At 38.7% G+C, this 20,006-nt stretch overlaps 1 protein-coding gene and 2 pseudogenes across 2 annotated transcripts in view; 1 reads left to right on the plus strand and 2 right to left on the minus strand.

Annotated features, from left to right (window-relative positions):
* Positions 1–1,273, minus strand: part of LOC120614702 (cytochrome c-like) — a 1,596-nt pseudogene extending 323 nt beyond the window's left edge.
* Positions 1,274–2,817: 1,544 nt separating this feature from the next.
* On the minus strand, positions 2,818–3,142 carry LOC120614649 (cytochrome c-like; annotated as a pseudogene).
* Positions 3,014–20,006, plus strand: part of TMEM236 (transmembrane protein 236) — a 34,799-nt gene continuing 17,806 nt past the window's right edge. For both annotated transcript variants that reach the window (XM_039877498.1, XM_039877499.1), the window contains exons 1-2: positions 3,014–5,173; positions 16,945–17,017. In XM_039877498.1, the coding sequence (XP_039733432.1) occupies positions 4,917–5,173; positions 16,945–17,017 (330 nt within the window). In that variant the 5' untranslated portion in view covers positions 3,014–4,916. The remainder of the gene's footprint in view (positions 5,174–16,944; positions 17,018–20,006) is intronic.

Consider the following 20,006-nt stretch of genomic DNA (forward strand, 5'->3'; position numbering starts at 1 on the left):
TACTTTTCCCCATAATACAAATTTAGTGTAGTCTGGACTATGATAACATAACATTGGTAAAAGGGGCACATATCAGATGGTGACATAATCTTATGAATTCACTTTAAATGATTTATTTGGTGACACCTGCTTATGAGAATCGGTAATGTATTTTGGAAATACATACATATTAAAAATTATAAGTATTCAGTAGATTAGGCCCGGGGACATACTTTCACCTGTTTTCTAGGTTCTCCATAGATCCAGCTTGATCCGCAGAGCAGTTTCCCTGTCACCAGCTCCTGCCTTTTCCTGCATCAACCCCATACGATCACAGGAAACAAACCACAGATATGTCAGAACTTCCCTGGCAGTTTGCACATTTTGTTTCACAGACTACACCGAAAACAATGAACAAACCTTGAGATTACAAATGATCTTACTAACAATATAAGAGACTTTCAATTTCGACTTCCTGCCTCCAGGAAGGAAATGACAGTTGGAAGAGTGGAGAACAGGTGTTACCCTGGACAGCATGATATCTTCTGCTTACTAAAATAAAAAACATTGCATCAACACTGCTGCATGGAAGTGATTCTAACCACAAGACTCAGTCTTTCCACTACGGACCCAGCTTCAGAAAACCAAATCTGTTTCCTGCTAGGAAGTTGTTAAACCCAGCATTAAAGACATACCAAGGGGCACAGTTCTTTGAAGCAGTCTTGGATGAATCCAAGTAAAGAATTTGGGTGGTTTGAACATGCCCTCCTCCATGTCCTTCCAACTAATGGCAGTCCAATTGTGTGGCAGATGTGTCAGGGGACTTACAAGGGAAGGAGTCAGGATTGACATAAACTGGTCTTAGCTGAAGGGTAGGTCATTTTAAACTCCCTCTCATTTCCCTTTGTCTTTTTCTCCAAGTCCAGGGTCTGGCGTTGTTTCTTCCCAGTAGCTTAATGGTGGTGTAATGACATTTCTTTCTTTGTCAAACTGGCTAATTCCTCTATCTCTCGTGAAGGATCCTTTCCTGCCTCCCAATCTTTTATGGGAAAATGTAGACAAATGACACTCTAGAAGGGCTGAGGACTCTGAAATAATTGAAGACTTTGCCTGGGACCCAACAACTACCAGACAGGCTTCCCCAGCCTCTTTCATTAGTGGTTCGATTTATTATGGAATATACCTTTTTGAGGGCACATGGATTGGAAAAGGTTGGGAAAGATATTGTAACACTAGGACCTCTGAAGTCTTTGTGAGTGCTTGCAAAGGGGCTTAGCCTTTTCCTGACATGCATGACGAGATGAAGAAACTGCAGTCCCAGGGCCTATGTCTTTTCTGGCTGTGGAGGAGGGAGACGTGAGGGCTATAAGTGGGACCATGCAAGGAAGTGGAAGCTTGCGGGCTGAGTGGACAGATTATTGGGACAGGTAGTACGTGATTTCTCCTGAAAGGCCAGCATTCCTTTGGAATAAAAGATGAATCGGCCATTATCAGAGCCTAGCACATTTCTCCTGCTGCCCACCACTTCTCTTACCTTTCATCTGTCTATTCATTCCTCCCACAGATATGTATCATGTGGTAGGCACTGAGCTGAGACATGATACAAAGATGAAAGCAGATGTTCTCTGCCTTCAGGGAGCTTCCGGTTTTGTAGGGGTACCCAATGTACCAGCACCATAGGGTGGGAAGTGCTGCACTAGAAGTCTGAACGAATACAGAAGTATTCAAAAGGTGTTTTGATGCAACAGAGGAACTGCTCACTTTTGCTGGGTTCGGGGAGGAGAGTAAGAAAAGGATTCACGCAGGACTTAAACTGAGGGTGGGAGGATAAAGGCTATACTTTTTCACGTTCTCCTGTAAGATCAGGAGAAGGCAGTCAAATTCAACCCAAGATGCCCAGCCAGGAAGCAGTTGACCAAGGCTTGTCCCTGTCTTCTGTTTGCCTCTTGGCTTTGTCACTGTTCTTTAGTATCCCCTTAAAGGGATAAGTGGAAGGGGAATTTATTTTGCTTCTGTTGAGAGGTGAGGAAAAACAAGTTAGTGGAAGAAAAAAAAAAAAAATAGAGCACAAAATTTTATTAAGCTGGAATTGCTTTGTTTAATTGATTTTTTTCGTCTAAAATTATTTTCTAGTTTTTTAGCTTGTGAAAGTTTTACAACTGCAAATATTAATAAGTAAAAGTATTGTATCTAGTATATAATTTGTATCTACTATCTTTTTTTGAGAAGTGTTAAGTATTCTTTATTTGGTATTATATACATAAATCATACTAAAATGCCATTCATTACATAAAAGGCAACAGTATAGATACAGGGAATTTTAATTAAATTGATACAGTTAGGACCAAAAAGATAAAGTGGACATCGCCACCTTACCTTCAGCCCTTGCCTTTTAACAGGCTAATGAACACAACTTGAAACATAAGCAAGTCTTGCTGTTCTATGAGACAATGAGGGGTTTTCCTCAGTATTTAAACATATTACTATAACCAGTTTTAGAAATATGAATATAAATATAAAGCCGAGCTACAGGTTTTGAGATGGCATTCACCACTTCTGTGAAAAGTTAAACATTACTAATCACGTCTGGTCCTATCTTTGGAAGAGGAAAACAATGGTGGCACTTGGCGAACTGAAATTACCATCAAAGTACAAAAAGCTGATCATATTCATTTAACCATAAGCCTAGCTTTTTAAAATCAGGACTGTTCAAAGGAGATGTTCTATCAGCCATTCATGATCTGAATTCTGGTATATGAGATCAATTTAAATATGGTACACATAAAAAAATGTCATGAGACATTTCTGTTTTGTAATAAATAAGGCAGTGGCCAACTATTACTCCTTAATAGCTTTTTGGAGATAAGCCATCAAGTTTGCCCTTTTTCCTGTCTTCTTAATGCTGGCGAAGATCCTTTTTGTTTCAGAGATGTATTTCTTGGGATTCTCCAAATACTCTGGGGTCATCAGTATCTCTTCTCCCCAGGTGATGTCTTTGTTCTTATTGCCATTTCTGCAGGAAAATCCGGGGCCTGACCTGTCTTTCACTCACATAAGCCCTGGAAATTTGGCCGTCTTGCGCTTGCCTCTCTTTTTCCATAGTATGGCACTGAGCACACTTCTGAACAAAAATCTTTCCCTTCTCAACATCTCCCATTTTAAAATCACTCTTTTGTCATGCGTGACACGGAGACTCACCTCTAGTATCTTTGAAAAAGAAATTTGTGTTAGGGATGGCATGGAGAATTCATGTCAATTATATATTTCATATTCTTGTAACCATTTTTCCAAGTCTCTTTCGTTTGAGAGGACTTCTGCTAAATTTCAGTGAATTCAAAATTCAAGTTTAAATAAAATACTAGATAGCCCGAGGAACTGTCTGATTCATTATTCTGCAGGGGGAGAACGGGGTGTTACTCCTCAGAGCTACCACCAGAAGAATCCTAGGTGCATCTGGAGTGCCAGGCGGCGCAGGTCCCCTTCTGCAAAGGGCCTTGGGACAGAGAGACCTAGAGAAATGTTGGCTTGCACTGATCTGCCAACAGGCACAGAGGAAGCCATGTAACAGCAAGCATGTAGAAGGAACTCCAGTGTCTTTGCATGCGGTGCTTTCGTTATCACTCCTGCTTTGTTTGTCTTAGCCAAGGTTCTCGTCTCTTGCCCAGACGCCTCCGCTGCTCCCAGCTGGCTTCTGGCCTCCAAGTTAAGGCTGCTCCTGTCCATCCTTCACACTTGCACTCGTCCTTTCCAGATGATCAAGTAACTCCTTTGTTCAGAAAAAGTTGCTTTTTCACTGACACACATACACCCTAATTCTTTTGTGAGACATTCACATTCTGACCCCAGATGACTTTCCTATCATTGCCTTCCCCTATTTCCTTCATGCCTCATCAGATTAACTCATTCTAGCTTCCTTGCTTCGTTTTACTGCCTGAAATGTCACACTCCAACACCTCCCGTTCGTCCTTGTCCTTATTTTCCTTCCCCTTCCCACAGCCCAAAGAGGAAGTTCTCTTCTGTGTTACCATAGCATTAATGTTATAATTCTGACCTCTGTTACTTTTTGTTGTTTATAAGTTTGTTTTCTCCAGTGGGCTGTGAGCATTTTCAGGGCAGGAACCTTTCGTCACTCATTTTGATGCCCCAACATTTAGCAAAGAGCTCACAGGTGCTAAGGAAGGATGTTCATGGAGACAGTTGTTATCTTTTAATATTCGATATGCTTTTGGACTAGATGTAGGTAGCTCTTAATTTAGTGCTAAATCCTGATAACAGGTTTCTAATATGGCCATGTTAGTTTCCTGACCAACAGAATGAAAATAACATTAATCTTTGTTACATAGCAATTAATTTTTAAGAACAAATAAATATGCGAAGTACCTTAAAGAAGTCTGGTTAGAAAGTTGACAAAGTAAATCCAAACTCCCTTTTCAAGCACTTCGAAGAAAAATAAAGGGTCATTTTCCAAGATGAAGACTCAAGTTTTGGATATTTCACTTTGCCTGAATTTGCTGAGATATAAAAATAGGGGATTGGATTCCCCTTTAACTGTAAAATTATTTTCTTCCAATGGTTCCACTTAACCAGTGTTAAATATTACATAAATGTTTTTTGTGTGCTCAAAGGAGCAATTAAAGCTACAGCAAAAGGCCTCTTTTTAAACAATGCTTCAAAGCATGTTCGGAAGTCCATTTGATTTCTAATAACGGATGTGCAGACGCGTTAGGTGATCACTTTCGCAACTGCTGTTTCTTTAAGAGACCTCGGTTGTTAAGTTAGAAGATCATTGAACCATATGAGGGTCAATAAAAGAATAAAAAGTCACTGGTTAGTGATTCGAGTACAAGGAACTTGATCCTAGTTCAGGATCTGCGTCCATATGCTGCTCCTAGTCAGAGGGGGAGCGTCTGGCCCTCAGCAGCTCTCACGGCCTCAGAATGACTTCTGGAAGAATAATCAAGCTTGTGGTGTTTGAGCTTCTTGAATTCGCTGCTTTCTCCATCCCCACTATTGCGATTGTGGAACAGTTTGCCACTGCCTATCAAAGGACAAGGCATGAGCATGAGAAAACGTATTATTGGCTGATTGTTTCCTGTTCGATTGCATATGTGGCTTCAGTGAGTCTGCTGATTTGGGTTCCCATCAAAGTTCTCTTATTCAAGAAACGGCATCTTTCCAAAAAGATTAAAGGATGGTAAGTAAAAGAATTCTTTGACAGGGTATCCCTTGGATGCTTTCAAAGCTGTTTTCTCATTACTGTGTGTAAGGATGTTAACATAGCAGAGATGGACATAATGTAAAATTAATGAGAAGTAACAATAACTGTTTCTGTTTATGGTATTTTCCATATTTTTTTCCCTATAGTCTCAGATTTGTGTTTTATTTTTTTAATTGAAAAAATGATTTTACATTTTTTTCTTTTTCTTTTTTTCCTTTTTCCCCCTGTCTACCTCCTTCCTCTCTCCTCCCCCTTCCATATTTTTGTAGGATCAATTTTACTGACCTATACTAACAAATTACATGTGTTCGGAAGATAGGAGTTAGCATGAGTCTATGGAATCCTGAGTTGTTGGACCTAATCCTATGTGTACTCAGTCGCATAAAGTTATCAGGGTTAATGTACAAAAGTCATAACTGCAAGATTATAATATAGAATTTTACTTTTGTATAAAACAAAGTAATGTCTATTTCAGAATGTTATCATTGCCTGTTTTACAGGTCTAAGGTCCTTTGACCATTAACCGACTGAGAATTTTAAGCAGCTAGTTCCTTTAATTAGATTAAAAAATACTTTACTATGTTGGTAAATTTGATTACCTTGATGGTGTTGATTTAATTAACAGTTTGGCTAATGACTATTGACCCACTAGAGGTATTGAGAACAAATAATCTGATACTAATATATTTTTCTTTTTAGATCTTCAGATCTGATTCTTACTCATCTGGGATTTCTTTGTTTTCTTGGATAACTTAAATTTTCTTTCATCTTGTTCTTTTATTTTAAAATTGAACAATATGGAGTGTATTTGAAAAGCTAGGAGCTGAGAATTTTAGTATAAGCAAGGATAGAAAAGTAAAAATAATAAATACAATAATATAGCTAGAAATACTGGTACAGAAGGGAAGAGCTGAAGTGTGGACTTAGTGAAGCATATCTAATTACTGATACCAACACCGGATGTGGCCTCGAGAACCTTACCAGGGGACTTTCTGTGGGCAGAGCTCCTAAGGGGTTTCCGGAAATAAATTATTTGGTTGGCACTGCTTTTATCAGTGGGATTTAGGGGTTTTCCAAACCTTAGGATCACCTAAGGGGTGGGTTTGGATCTGAGCTGGGCCTTCCACTCCTCACACCGCCTGGGAGTGGCTTTGGCTGGGCCAGGAGATTGGAAGGTCCAAATGATCACAGGAGGAAACCAATAGGAAACTGCCCCATGCTAGCCCAGAAAGGAGCTCTTTTACCTTTTTCTTTTCCATTCGCTTGAATTCCTAGGACCCTGGGTTCTTAATATCATTCAGGCAGCAAACCTTCCCATATCATGTATCATCATCAAGCTATAATTGCTTTACTGAACATTTACGTACTAAAAGATTTATATATGAATTTCATTTCAGTTTATACCACCTCATGAAGCAGGTACTTTCATAAGTTTATCATTATTATTCACAAGAGGAAACTGACGATTAGTTATACAAGTTTCCCAGTCAGTTAACTAGTGAGTGGAAGGGCCCGACTTTGGACCCGGGTCCCTCTGACTTCATAGTTGGCACTTCTAACCATTACTTCATTGAAGGTCTCAATCTCCTGGGGCAGCTGAGAGTAGGAAAGAGAGTCGTCTTTCGTTTCTACTTCCCAGCGCACATTTCCTTTTGTGCATCTGCTTCACGTAGTCCCCTTGTGCTAATGTGTTGGGCTGTCACAACAATGGCATCTTCTGGTGATTTCTTTTGGGAAATCCTCTTGCAGGCTTTCGTTTCTGTTTGTGGGTGTGGCTGCTCACAAGTATTCTAGACAGTTGTAGATATATGACAGGTATCTATAATTTCAGTGAAACTATGAAACTACTTCCTCATGGCCTCATTCATAAGCACTATCATATTGTTCTCTTCCTGGCACAGAAGAGGAGAAATAGCTACTGAGCACTATGCTAGGAGCTTCACGCATTCTGTACTTTATGACAACCCAGTGAGGTATGTGCCAGTGTTCTCATCTTATAGATGAAGAAGCAGAAACTCAAAGAAATGATTAACTTTGTCGGGTGATAAAGTTCGTCAGTGGGGGAGCTGGGATTTGGGATCCTCGATCAGTCTGATTCTGTGCTATTTCCTCTATCATGCAACTTTTTATTCTTTCTGACTTTGAATGCCAAATGTGTTTCAAGAAAAAATCAACTTGTTTAGTGTCATTAGGATACATTTCCCCCAAAGATGCATATTTGGATATTATATATAATTCCTCAAAGATGTGTATTTGGATATTTTAATATATGTGGTAATAATAGTGTGCCATATCTTAATTGCTAGATGAAGAAGATGTAAAAATAATTGCTATTCTAGAAAGTAGGTATTAAAAGTATAATTATTTTTGAAGAATACTTAAATAGTTGTTTGTGTGACATTTCATAGATCCTTAGCTTTCACAGATATATTGTTGAGGATCCTATTGGAAAACCTCCATGCAGGTCACATTGGCATCCTGAGCCTGCGAGGCTGGTATTCAGGAGAGGGTGAGTGAGTCATCCAGCTAGTAAAGGGTGTGCCCTGGCAGTACAGCTGAGAGGTGCAGACCTGAGTTCAAATCCCAGCTTTGACATTGACTGTGACCCTTATTGTGAATTATTTCAACTCTTTAAATTCTAGTGTTCTCATGAACAAAACAGAGACAACCTAGTTTCTTCATTGGGGTGACTAAGACTGCACATAAAGTTCTGAGCACAGCGCCTGGCATCTCACTACCTCAGGCTGAATTTAGTATTTTCATTTAAAACATGAACTTGTTTAATCCTCAGAATGATTATGAGAAGTGGTAGAAGTGATGATAAAACCGATAAAAAGGAAGAAAATTTTTAAGTTGAGACAGTCTCATAGGTCTCTTTTATCCTTTGAGAATAATTAGGGCCAACATGGTGATATCTTGACTATTTTCTAAAGTATTTTGCATATACACAGTACTTTTATGTTTCATTTTTTCCACTAGACCTGCATGTTGGTGTTGTGAAGTTGACCAGATGGATGCCATTCCCATTTTATAAGGGAGGAGACCATGTCAGAGAGTGAAGACATATAACTAAGTCAACAGTAGAGTCTGAACTTTAATCGAGTGCTCTTTCCTTTACTCTTGTTAAACAATTCCTCATTCTTTTCGAATGGTGATTTCTTTTTAGGGATGCCTGTCATAGTTTATAATAGACTTAGGGAGATGGTTTGAGAAATGAAGAAAAGCTATTTATATACATACCAAATTGTATACCCCAGTAAAGTAGAGAAATTTTTTTTCCAGGAGTAACAGTGAATATGTGGAACCATTGAGCAAGGCTAGCCAGGAAGTGGAGCACACCTCCATGGAGAGGGTGCCTTGGGACATGATGATTCTGGAGGACCCTTGGGGATTCCCACACTGTCTTGGGACCCAGGGCTACATTTCAGGAATCCTCTCAAGTTTTCTAGAGTTTAATTGTTTTAGACATAACCTGTCAGGAAACTTGGGCAGTTCCAAGTTTGAAAGACTCTAATATTTTGGACGATATTTTACTTTGCTTAAGTCCTTAACATATTCGATGAGATTTTTCTGTTGATTTGTTTAAGGTAGTAGTAGTAGTAATATTAATTGTAATTGCAGTTTTGGGAAAAAAAATATGTTTTGAACAGTCACTGTGTGCCAAGCATACTTGTAAACACTTTGCCTATATTATTTTAATTCTGTAAGATTTATGTAAGAACTTATAGCTCCTATTTTACAAATAAGGAAATTAGGCACAGAGATTAAAAAACCACATAGCCAGTGGGTACTGGAGCCAACACTAACCCCAGGGTGTCTGTCTCCAGAACACCTTACTACTCCACAGCAGTGATGGGCACAGCACCAATAACATCTGGGCACTGCTGGACACTATGCTGAAGGAAATAGAGCTTGCTCTTTTCAGCACCTCTGAGGTCATCGGTAAATTACCATGAACTTAACAGTGGTGCTTGACAGTTACTTCTCAGAGCACTCCCATTTCTCTCACGGAGTCTCTCATCCTCTTAAATACTCAGTAGTAATAACTGTATGATACTTGACTACAGGTTTTTCCTTCCTCTCTCCACCCCTCTTGCCCCCCCTCCCCCACCCTGTCCAACAATCCAAGAGGGGATTTACTTTTTTGCCTTTCTTTCCTGGCATATGCAGTAAGTCACCAGATTCCATTCATTCTTCCTCTTTCACCTCTTGCATCAGCTCCTGGTTCTCTATGACTGATTTATTCACCCCAGCTAGGCCCCTATTTCCAGGACCACCCTACAGTGGCAAGGTTCCCCACATTTTCATATGTTAAGATCCAGTGCCAGGTCATTGGTCCTGGTTCTTTTGCTCAAGGAAGCATGAAGAGCATTTTATTACCTGATGCTGGGGCACCCTCAGCTGGTGTCCTGTACTTTGTTTCTTCTCTGCTCACTGTTTCCCTTGCAGTTCTTGTTGATAGAGTAATATCTTGAAAAGTGTTTTCTGCATATCAGTTGCACCCCCTCAAAAAAAATCTCTTCTTCCCCTTACCTGTACAATTCAGTGTTGACATTATACTGCAGAATCCTGAAGCTGGAAGGCACTTAGATTCCTTCTACTACATTGTTGCTCACAATACAGGCAGTTTACCTCTGATCTTCTAGCGAATTCACTACTTTTTGTGTCTCTTGAGTATATTCTTCCTTATTCCTTATATTGAAATAAAATCTGCTACCATGTGACTTTCTTTCCATCTTCTTTGTAGATTTCATATCCTCTGCCCTCCCTTTGTATGCCAGTGAATTTAGCCATGGCCAGGGGCTGTACCCACTGACCCCTGATTTTCCCCTCTCATTGCTTTGCAAGCACTCTCATTGGCTCTAATAGAAACTGCCACTTGCATGATGACGATTCTCAAAATTGTGTCTTCTCTGGGCAACTTCTCTTAGCTCATTGTGTATGTATATGTAAGCTTTTCAAATATTTGAAGATTGCCACATCACTCTGCTAGCTCAATATATCTCTTCTCAGTCTGCTAAGTCTTTTATCCAGTGTCCAGATGTCATTAGTTATTCTCACCCTATGATTTCTGGATCCTTTACCCTTTGGATGTCTCCTTGGGATGCTGGCTGACTTGTTAATGCCTAGATGTGATCTCATTGATACCTGATGTCCTAACGATGCAGCCATTGACTTCGGCTCTTGATACGATGTGTTGACTTTAATTGCAACTGTGTCACTTGTTTCATAATTGAGGGTGTGATTAACTAAAATTCCCTGAAAAACTTGCTCTCAAGGCACAGTTTTCTCATCTTGCACTTAGGCAACTCCCATAACTCTGTAAGTGCCTTAAAGCCAGATTGTGTCTTACATGTCTTTCTATCCTTCAAACAGGCCTTAGGACACACATTTAACAACGTTTTAGGTAAATGGGTGAATGGATGAATACGCAAACTATTTTTTAAATCTGAATTCAATAATTTACTCTCATCCCTATTAAATATCATCATATTGGTGTTAGCCTTATTTTTAATCAATTGCGATCTTCTGAATCCTGATTGTGTCACTCAAAACGCTAGCTGACACTTGATTTGGTTTCATCTGCAAATGAGATAAGCATAGCTTCTTCTCCCAGGGTTACTAGTAAATATGTTAGATGGCACAGTTTTACTAGAACTTCTCCAAGTCAACAGGGATCCACTAGTCTACCCTCGAGTTTTGTTAGAAAAGGTCTGAATTTACCTATCTGAGCTTCCTTCCTGTTCTCAGTTCCTCTTTTAGTAAACATTTACTGAGTAGCCGTTGATTGCCTGGCAGATCTATCTAGTGAGGACATCGGGTAATCTAGTCTCATCACGTCTCGGACTTACCCTGGCATCCTAGGCCATCCATTCTCTGACTTATGTCTACTTTTCCAAACTACCTCCCTACACAGATTCTTCATTCTAACCAGCATTATTCCCAGAATATTGTAGGGGAATATCTGACTACACAATAGGTATTGTCTTTTTCCTCAGGGATCTTGTAGTCTACTGTGGAGAGTGCACAGTTACACATGAAAAAATTAGGAAGTAATGTAAAACAATATACACTAAATCACTAAATAGTGTGTGACCTACCACAAGTCTTTGATGAGCTCAGAGAAGGGAGTCATCAAAACTTAGTACTGGTAGTAGGGAAGGTTCCCTTTTTGACCTAGCTTGAGCAAATTAAAATCATCACTTTCTTCATTTGTAAACCAAATAAACCAACTTTTTCGGAGTTGTTGTGGGGTTTGAGTAATGTCTGTAAAATACTTTTCTACAGACTTGGCATGGAGTGAGAGCTCCCTGGGGTTAGTGTACAGTGGGAGCGTTATTTTATGTTGGATTGTTAAGGCCAGATTGCGGGAGGCCTTGAATGACAGGGGAGCAAACTTTGACTTAATGATGTAGGTAAAGGGGAACCTCTGTGAATTTCTGACCAGAGTGGTTTCTCTTATTATCTGACCTTTCCACTCACCATGCTTCCTCTGTGAGAAATCTCGGGGCCAGAATTCTTGCTGCACAAATGGGAATCTTTAACTGACCGTGACTGAGTTCAGGTCTGTCTTCACATGCCTGCTCCTGAGAAAGACCTTTGTTTTGATGATTTGCTACAGATGCGCACAGAGCTCTACTGGTAATACCGTAACTCGGCATCTGGAAATTACTCCACGTCCCCAAGTCCTTCTCTTCAGCCGGTCTGGTCTGTACTGTGGTTTCAGCCCTGCATTAGTTTTAGCTTGAGTACACCTCCAAAGAAGTGTCTATGATATTTCTAACATAAATTCCATTACTCATTGGATTAGTTTCCTAGGACTGCTGTTACAAAGTACCACAGACTTGGTGGCTTAAACAACAGAAATTTATTTTCTCCCAGTTCCGGAGGCTGGACATCTGACATCCAAGTGTATTTGGAGCTGGTCCCTTCTGTTCCAGGCCTCCCTCCTGGATTCTGTTGTCTTGATGGCATCCTTTGGCATTCCTTGGCTTGTAGCTGCATCACCCTGATCTCTGCCTTCATCTACACATTTCACTTTCTATGAGTCTCCTCACATAGTCTTTCTTTTTGCACATCAATCTCCAAATGTTTCCTTTTTATAAGGAAACCAGTCATGTTGGATCAGGGCCCACCCTAGGCCCTCATTTAACTTATTACCTCTGAAATGACACTATTTCCAAATACAGTCACATTCTGAGGTACTTGGGGTTGGGACTTCAATATGTCTGTTTTTGGAGATATAATTCAACCCATAACTGCCTTCCCTCTGCCCCCCGCCCCTCTGCAAAATAGTTTCACTCCATCCTAATATCTCCAAAGTTTTAATCATTCCAGCATCAGCTCTTAAGTCCAAAGTCTCATCTAAACATCATGAACTCAAAGTCCCAAAATTCATCATCTAAACCATCTAGATCAGTTAGGAGTGAGACTCTGGGTAGGAGTTATCTTGGGGCAAAAATTCCTCTCCATCTGCAAACCTGTGGAACCAGGCAACAAGTTGTGTGCTTCCCCAGTACAATGTGGGGCTGGCATAGGATAGACATTCCCATTCCAAAACGGAGATATGGGAAGAAAAAAGGAATCATGGGTCCTAAGCAAATCTGAAAGGCAGCAGGGCAAATTTCATTAAATTTGAAGACTTGTGCATCCACTGTGGCTAGATACTTCATCCTCAGGTTTATCAGGATGGAGCTTCACCCCCTTAACCGTGAGCAGCAGCCTTGGCCTCTGGCTCTGAGAAGGGAACCTCTGGGCCTGCAGTGGCCGTGGAACCTCCCTGGCCTCTGAAGTACCATCATAGTCATTCTTCCTGTTTCTAGACGGATATGATATATTTGCAGCCAAATAGTTCTTTCAGCCATTTCCTGCTTATTGAATCCCAGAAGTCTGACAGCCTTCCTTAATTGTGCCCCATCTCTGACCCTCTTCAATGCAAGCTGTTGATGTTTCTGCTGGATTCACAGGCTGCCTCCATAGTGTTTCTTCCAGAGCATGCTGTCATGTTTTGCAATATGGATAGGCTGAAATTTTTCCAAATCTTCAAGTTCTGCCTCCTTTTTGCTTAATTATCCTCCCTTTAATTTCTCTCTCTCCTATCCCATTTTGATAATCAGCAAGGAGGAACCAGGCCATGCCTTCAATGCTTTGCTTAGGAATCTCCTCAGCTAAATATCTGAGTTGATCACTTATAAGTTCTATTTTCTTCCCCACAGAAGAACACAATTCAGCCAAGTTCTCTGCACCTTTATGAAAAGGATCGCCTTTTCCCCAGTTTCCAATAACACTGTTTTTATTTCTGTATGACACCTCACTAGGAGCACCTTTGACATTCTGTATCAATATTCTGCTCTTGACAATACATGTATTCTCTAGGGAGAGAGAGACGTGTTTCTCTACAGCCCTCCTCTTTGCTTTCTGAGGTCTCACCAGGATTTCTTTTAATGTCCATATTTCCACTAATGGTCTCTTGTAGGCAATCTAGTCTTTGGCTATCGCATGTCTTCCCCCTCTTCCAGACTCTACCCATTACCCAATTCCAAACCCACTTCCACATTCTTAGGTATTTGTTACAGCAGAGCCCCCTCTTTCCTATAGCATACTCTGTATTAGTTTCCCAGGGCAGACATAACAAAGTACTTCTAACTAAGTGGCTTAAAAAACAAGTTTTTCAGGCTAGAAGTCTGAAATCAAGATGTTGTCAGGGAGTGTCCGTTCTGAGGGCTGTCAGGGAGAGTCCGTTCCAGACCTCTCTCCTAGAGTCTTTTCTGCTGGCACTCTTCAGCATTCCCTGGCTTGTAGATATATCATCCTGATTGATCTCTACCTTCATCTTCACATGGCATCTTTCTGTGTTTCTTCGCATAATCTTCCCTCTGTATATATCTTTCTATAAATTTTCCCTTTTTATAAGGACACCAGTCAAGTTAGATTAGGGACCACCCTAATTATCTTATTTTAACTTATTACCTCTATAAAGACTCTGTTTCCAAATTAAGTTATGAAGTCTTAAGGGTTTGGATTTCCAACATATCTTTTTGGGGAACATAATTCAAGCCATAACTCTCATTAATGAATTATAAACATGTGCTAGCAGTAAGTCAAGATTTCCAAATATAGGTTTTCATTATTTCTGATTCAATAAAACAGAGACTTGGATTGATATTTAGTTATTAACTATTCTATCTGCTCATTTAGTGTTTATTGAATTTCTGCTATCTGCCAGACGTTCTCTGGCATCATGAGGTTCTTGAACTTGGATGAGAAACAAGTTACATTTTTATTTTCACTAAACTCAAATTGAAAACTAGCATTTCCTTTCATTGTGATTTTTGGTAACAAACCACAGTAGTATTATCAAGACCTGTAACTTTATTACATAGATTTTTCCATATCGCCATATAATTATTGCAGATACTTCAGAATATGCTTTATGATCTTCACTACCTTGAAATTATGAGTGATTGTAGTTTCTGCTAGATCTTGAGTACTCCAAGGAAAATAAGAAGACATTGTGTTCATAGATAGGCATATTTATTAAAAGATCAAAAATTTTTAAGATTTTGGATAACTTTTTTAACATAATTGCTTTGTTTTGTAAGTCTATATATTTTATTTTATGCATTAAAAAATTCTGTTCTGAGAAGTGTCCATGGGATTCACCAGAAGTTCCATTGCTCAAAAAACTTTGAAAAACATTGTTCTAGATGGTGGAGATAGAGTGTTGAACAATTTAGATGAGGCCCCTGTTCCCATTGAACTTACTTTGGGTATGGGCAAAGAGGGATATGACAAACAATGAGCAAATAAAGAAAGGATCAGCAGAATTTCAGGTAGTCCTGTATATATATTTTTGATGCCAACAGGGAGCCAGACATAGAAGATAGAGGAGTAGAGGCCCCTGGCAAAAGCAATAGCCAGCATATGACTTGGAAGTGGGGCCAATATGACCAGAGTTAAGTAGATGTTGAAGATTTAGGTCATTCTAAGTGAGGAGCAGCTGAGGAGAAATAAGAGAAAGCACATCATGGAGAGCAGTGTAGCTAGGGTAATAGGTTTCAATTTTATTCTAATTGGTCACTGTGCTACTATCACCATCATCTGTCCACAGAATTCTTTTCATCTTGCAAAACTGAAATTGTACTCATTAAGCAGTAACCCCCATTCCTCCCATACTCCAGCATTCAGAATTTTTGATCAAAACAGTGATGTGTTTTACATTTTAAAAATATGACTGTTGAATCTATGGAGAAAATTTTGCTAGGCAGGAACAGAGGCACTAACAGGAAACTGGTTAGAAAATACTGTAGACAACAGATGATAGTAGGTGGACCACGATATTAGCAGAGGATGGATTTGAAATGTATTTTGGCAGTAAATCAGGCAGGATTTGATGATGATCAGAACAGTATGGAGAAGGATGTGGATTCTCCTTCAGCCATGTTAAGTTTGAGTTGCCTATTAGACATCCACGTGGAGATGCCAAGTAGACAGTTGAGTGTACAAAATCAGGGCTCGGGATGGAGGCCAGTATATGTATATTATAATATGTTTGGGAGCCATGGGCAAGTGGAGAGTATTTCAAGCCATGGGATAGGCTGAGATAATCAAGGAAGATAACATAGACAGAGAAGAGGTACAGTAGTAGTTCCTGGAGCACTCTCCATCTTTTAGAGGTCAAGCTGAGAAGAGGACTCTGAACGCTCTAGCCAGCCTCAGAGAGCTGAGTGCTGCAGGAACCTGGATCTGGGCTCAGAAAAGGAGGCAAAGCTAACAATTTAAAATCCCATCATACCTCTGGTTTTAACAGGTCATACCGGTCTGGTTGTGAGAGACGGGCTATCCCACCCCATAACTTATATCTATACCTAGAATACCTGAGATGGGGCTGGAATAGAGGGATGCCTATCAAGACCAAGGAGAAATTTTTAGTCATTTGAAACACTCCAGTGCTTTCTGTGCTTAGACACATACCATCCTATAAATGTGATGACTATAATATATATTTAATTAAGGGAAGAAGAGGTAAGTATTTCATTATAGAAAAGCTTTAAGTATATTTATTTTGTCTTCCCATAAATTAATGATGCTAAGCATATATTTAAATTTTCTCTGTTATAATATAGAATATTAAATGCATGTGATACCTCAGTAACTATTGATTGATCTTGTAAGGTTTAAGAAGTGGTCCAAACACAAGTTTAAAGATTATGTGATTTTTATGTATATATGATTTTTTTTTTTGGTTCAAGTAAAAAATATCCAAATATTTTCAATTTAAAACATCCTTAAGTATCTACATATCATCTCTAAATGTAATTTTTGAAAAATCAATGTTACAACATGGACTATATTATAACTTAAGAAAGCCACGCTATTCTTTTTTCCCGTTGATCACCAGAGCTTGAGCCCTGGGACAGGATTCCAATGAATGAAATATGAAAATGTTGCATGTCATATGTCTTGCACTGTGATACTTTCAGTTATCTTTGATGTGTTATTTATTTGGAAATCTCTCACCCCTTTGTTCTAGAAAAGCATTCTGGTTTTTTTTTTGGTTTTTGGGTTTTTTTTGCGTGTGTTCCCCTTTGCCATACTCAAGCATTTGGGAAATGAAAATAGGGAAGTAGTAGCTTCTAAGAAAAATGATAGATGAATGGCACAAGAACTGCAAAGTTAGCAAAAAGTAACAGGAACTGTTGATCTTGTACATTATTGCTTTTGCTTATTTTTTTCTCCTTTGCTAGGAGACCTATTATGATGATGTGTGTAGTGCTCACCACACTCCCCAGCTTCAGCTTTTCTATAGCAGTGACTGAGGTATGGAATTTTAATTTCTTAAAGTCTATTCTATCTCATCTTCTTCCAAATTACAATTAAAGTACTAAGATCATCGTTACCTCTGAGGGTTCGGAGGAAGGTCTAACAGCCGAGGAGGGAAAAATTACTTTTGTATTTGTGTGCAAAAGACAGGAATGTTATTTCAAAATAATTTTTTAAAAGTAAGGAATTTGAAAGTAGATCCACATTTGTTTCTTCCACCCTGATGTTTTTCATGATTGTCCTCAGTTCTAAATGGAATGAAACAATATTCTGGTGAATAACCACTCACGCTCTAAAACCCTGACAATCTATCCATTGACAAATACTTTGCACGTGATACTTATTTGAAAACAATTTTATGTTTTGACTAAGCACAGCTTCAAAAGAACTCTAATGGACAGGTGTCTGCAGGACAGAAATTCATAAGCAAATAGACCTTTCCCGTCTATAAGAATTTATTATCCAAGAAATTCAAAATATGCCCTACTAATCTTATTTATTTGTAAGGTGAAAGATATAATTTTCACTTCCCCCAAATGAAAATTTAAATTACTTTTTGATGTTTCATTCAGATGTTAAGCCGATATCATTAAGTACATATTACATGCCAGGCACTGTGTTAGGTACTAGCGATAGAGCACTCAGGAAATTTCACAGTCTCTGGTCTTCAGTAATTATTTCCTGAGAGTAAAGTGAAGAGTAAATAGGCAGTGAGAATTAGTATAATAAGTGTTGTGAGAGAGGCAAGTACTGGGATAATTCCTCACTGAGGTGTAACACACAAACAGAAAGGTGCACAAGTCATAAATATATAATATTAATGGGAAGCCACAAAGCACATGTCTGTGTAAACACTAAGGTCAAAAAATAAAGCTGCCAGCTGTCTAAAAGCCATCCCATCTTTCTTTCAATAACTATCTTTTCCTCCTCCCCAGAGGTGCTCTACTTTAACTTCTAATATCACAGATTACTTTGTCTGTTTTTGAACCTTTTATAAAAGGAAATCAAATTATTATCTCTCTATCCATCATCCATCCATCTATCCATCCATCCATCCATCCATCCATCCATCCATCCATCCATCCATCTCTCATCTATCTATCAATCATCTATCATATCTAATTAGTATTTGGCTTCTTTATTCAAAAGTGTGGTTCATTCAAGCTTTTGTGTGTTACTGTGGCCCATTCATTTTCATTTCGGTATAGTCATTTTATGAACATAGCACAATTCATTTATCAATCCTACATTTGATGGCCATTCAGTAGTTTCCAGTTTGGGCTATTATTAATACTGTTGCTTTGAATATCCTTGCGTTTGTCTTGTGGTGCACATGTGCAAGCATTTCAGTTGGTTAAATATGTAGGAGTAGAATTGATGGGTCAGAAGATGTTCAAATGTTCAAATGTAACATGTTGCCAGTTTTCCAAAGAGCTTATACCAGTTTAGACTTCTAATAGCAGAGAATGAGCATTCTGTTGCTCTCCATCTTTAGTAATAATTGCTTGTAAGTCTTTTTATTTTAGCCATTCCGATGGGCATATTCTTGAATCTCCTTGTAGTTTTTAGTTGCATTTTCCCAATAATGAATGAAATTGAGCACTTTTTCTAGACCATTCTTTTTCTATTGTGTTGCTTATATTTTAAAAATCGATTTGGAAGGATTGTTTATATATTCAGATTTTAAGCCCTTTGTTGATTATATGTATTGCGAATATCTTTACATTCTGTGACAATACTCTTAGTGGTATCTTTTGATGAAGAGCAGCTCTTAATTGAAAAATAGTCCAATTTATTGATTTCTTTCCTTTATGAATAGTGTTTTGGGTAACTTGTTTGAGAAGATTTTGTCATAATCTCAAGTCCTGAAGATATTGTCCTATATTACATTTTGGGTCCTATATTGTTTTACCATTCTCTTTAGATTCACAATCCATCTGGAGCTAATTTTTGTACTTGTCGAACAGTAGGATAGCATGTTCCACTTATTTTTTCCAAGTAACATTAATTTATTATTTGGGAAGAGCACTATTTATTTTGGACTGAGCACCATTTATTAAAAAAATCTGTTTTCCTACATTCCTCTGCAGTGCTACCTTTATTACAAATCATGTATATATATACCTGGTTTATGTCTGAGTTTTCTGTTCTGTCCCATTACCTACTTTTCTATTTCTGTGCCAACACCACACTGTCTTAATTCTCGTAGCTTTACAATAGCTCTTTATATCCAGAAGAGTAAATCTTCATATCTTTTACTTTTTCTTCTAGTGTCTTGCTCTTTGTATTTTCATATAAATTTTAGAGTCAGCTTGTAATTTTCCACAAAAACTTGGAATTTTGATGGAGGTTGCATTGAATGATATCACTCTTAAATCTCATTTTTTCTTTGTTATTGGCATGCAGAAATAATTTATCCATCTCGAGGATTTTCTTCATATGCAATCATATAGTCTATGAATAATGATAAAGAAAACTTCGTTTTTCTTTCTTACCAATGCTTATACTGTTTATTTCTTTCTCTTGCTTTATTACACTGGCTAGGACCTCTAGCGCAGTGTTGAATAGAAATGGTCAAGGTAAACCTTTGTCTTGTTCTTGACCTCATAGGGAAAACTCTCAACGTATCACCATTAATATGATATTTGCCATAGGTTTTTTGTAGGTACCTACAAAAGGTATCTACAGGAAGGAAGTGCCTCAAAGCCGAGCTGGGTTTGCCTAGTCTCTCCCTTCTTGGAAGACCCTAAACTGTAATAACTGTCCCTGTAGCTCCTCGAATTAGGACTTTCAGGCTCTGCTTAGAAGCAGGGTTGGAAGGAATTGCCTATTCCACCACTACCAGGGGCCTGCTGTTATATTTTCACATGCATTTACTAAGCTCTGTCTTGAACTGCAAGCTCTTCCAGTGATAAGAATCCTCATTACATCTTTAGAAATGGTTCAAAATTTGTGGAGTCAAATACATGAGAAGCTGAAAACCAAG

The sequence above is a fragment of the Pteropus medius genome, unplaced genomic scaffold, assembly GCF_902729225.1.
Source record: "Pteropus medius unplaced genomic scaffold, Ma_sr-lr_union100, whole genome shotgun sequence".
In the NCBI taxonomy this organism is placed as follows: Eukaryota; Metazoa; Chordata; class Mammalia; order Chiroptera; family Pteropodidae; genus Pteropus; species Pteropus medius.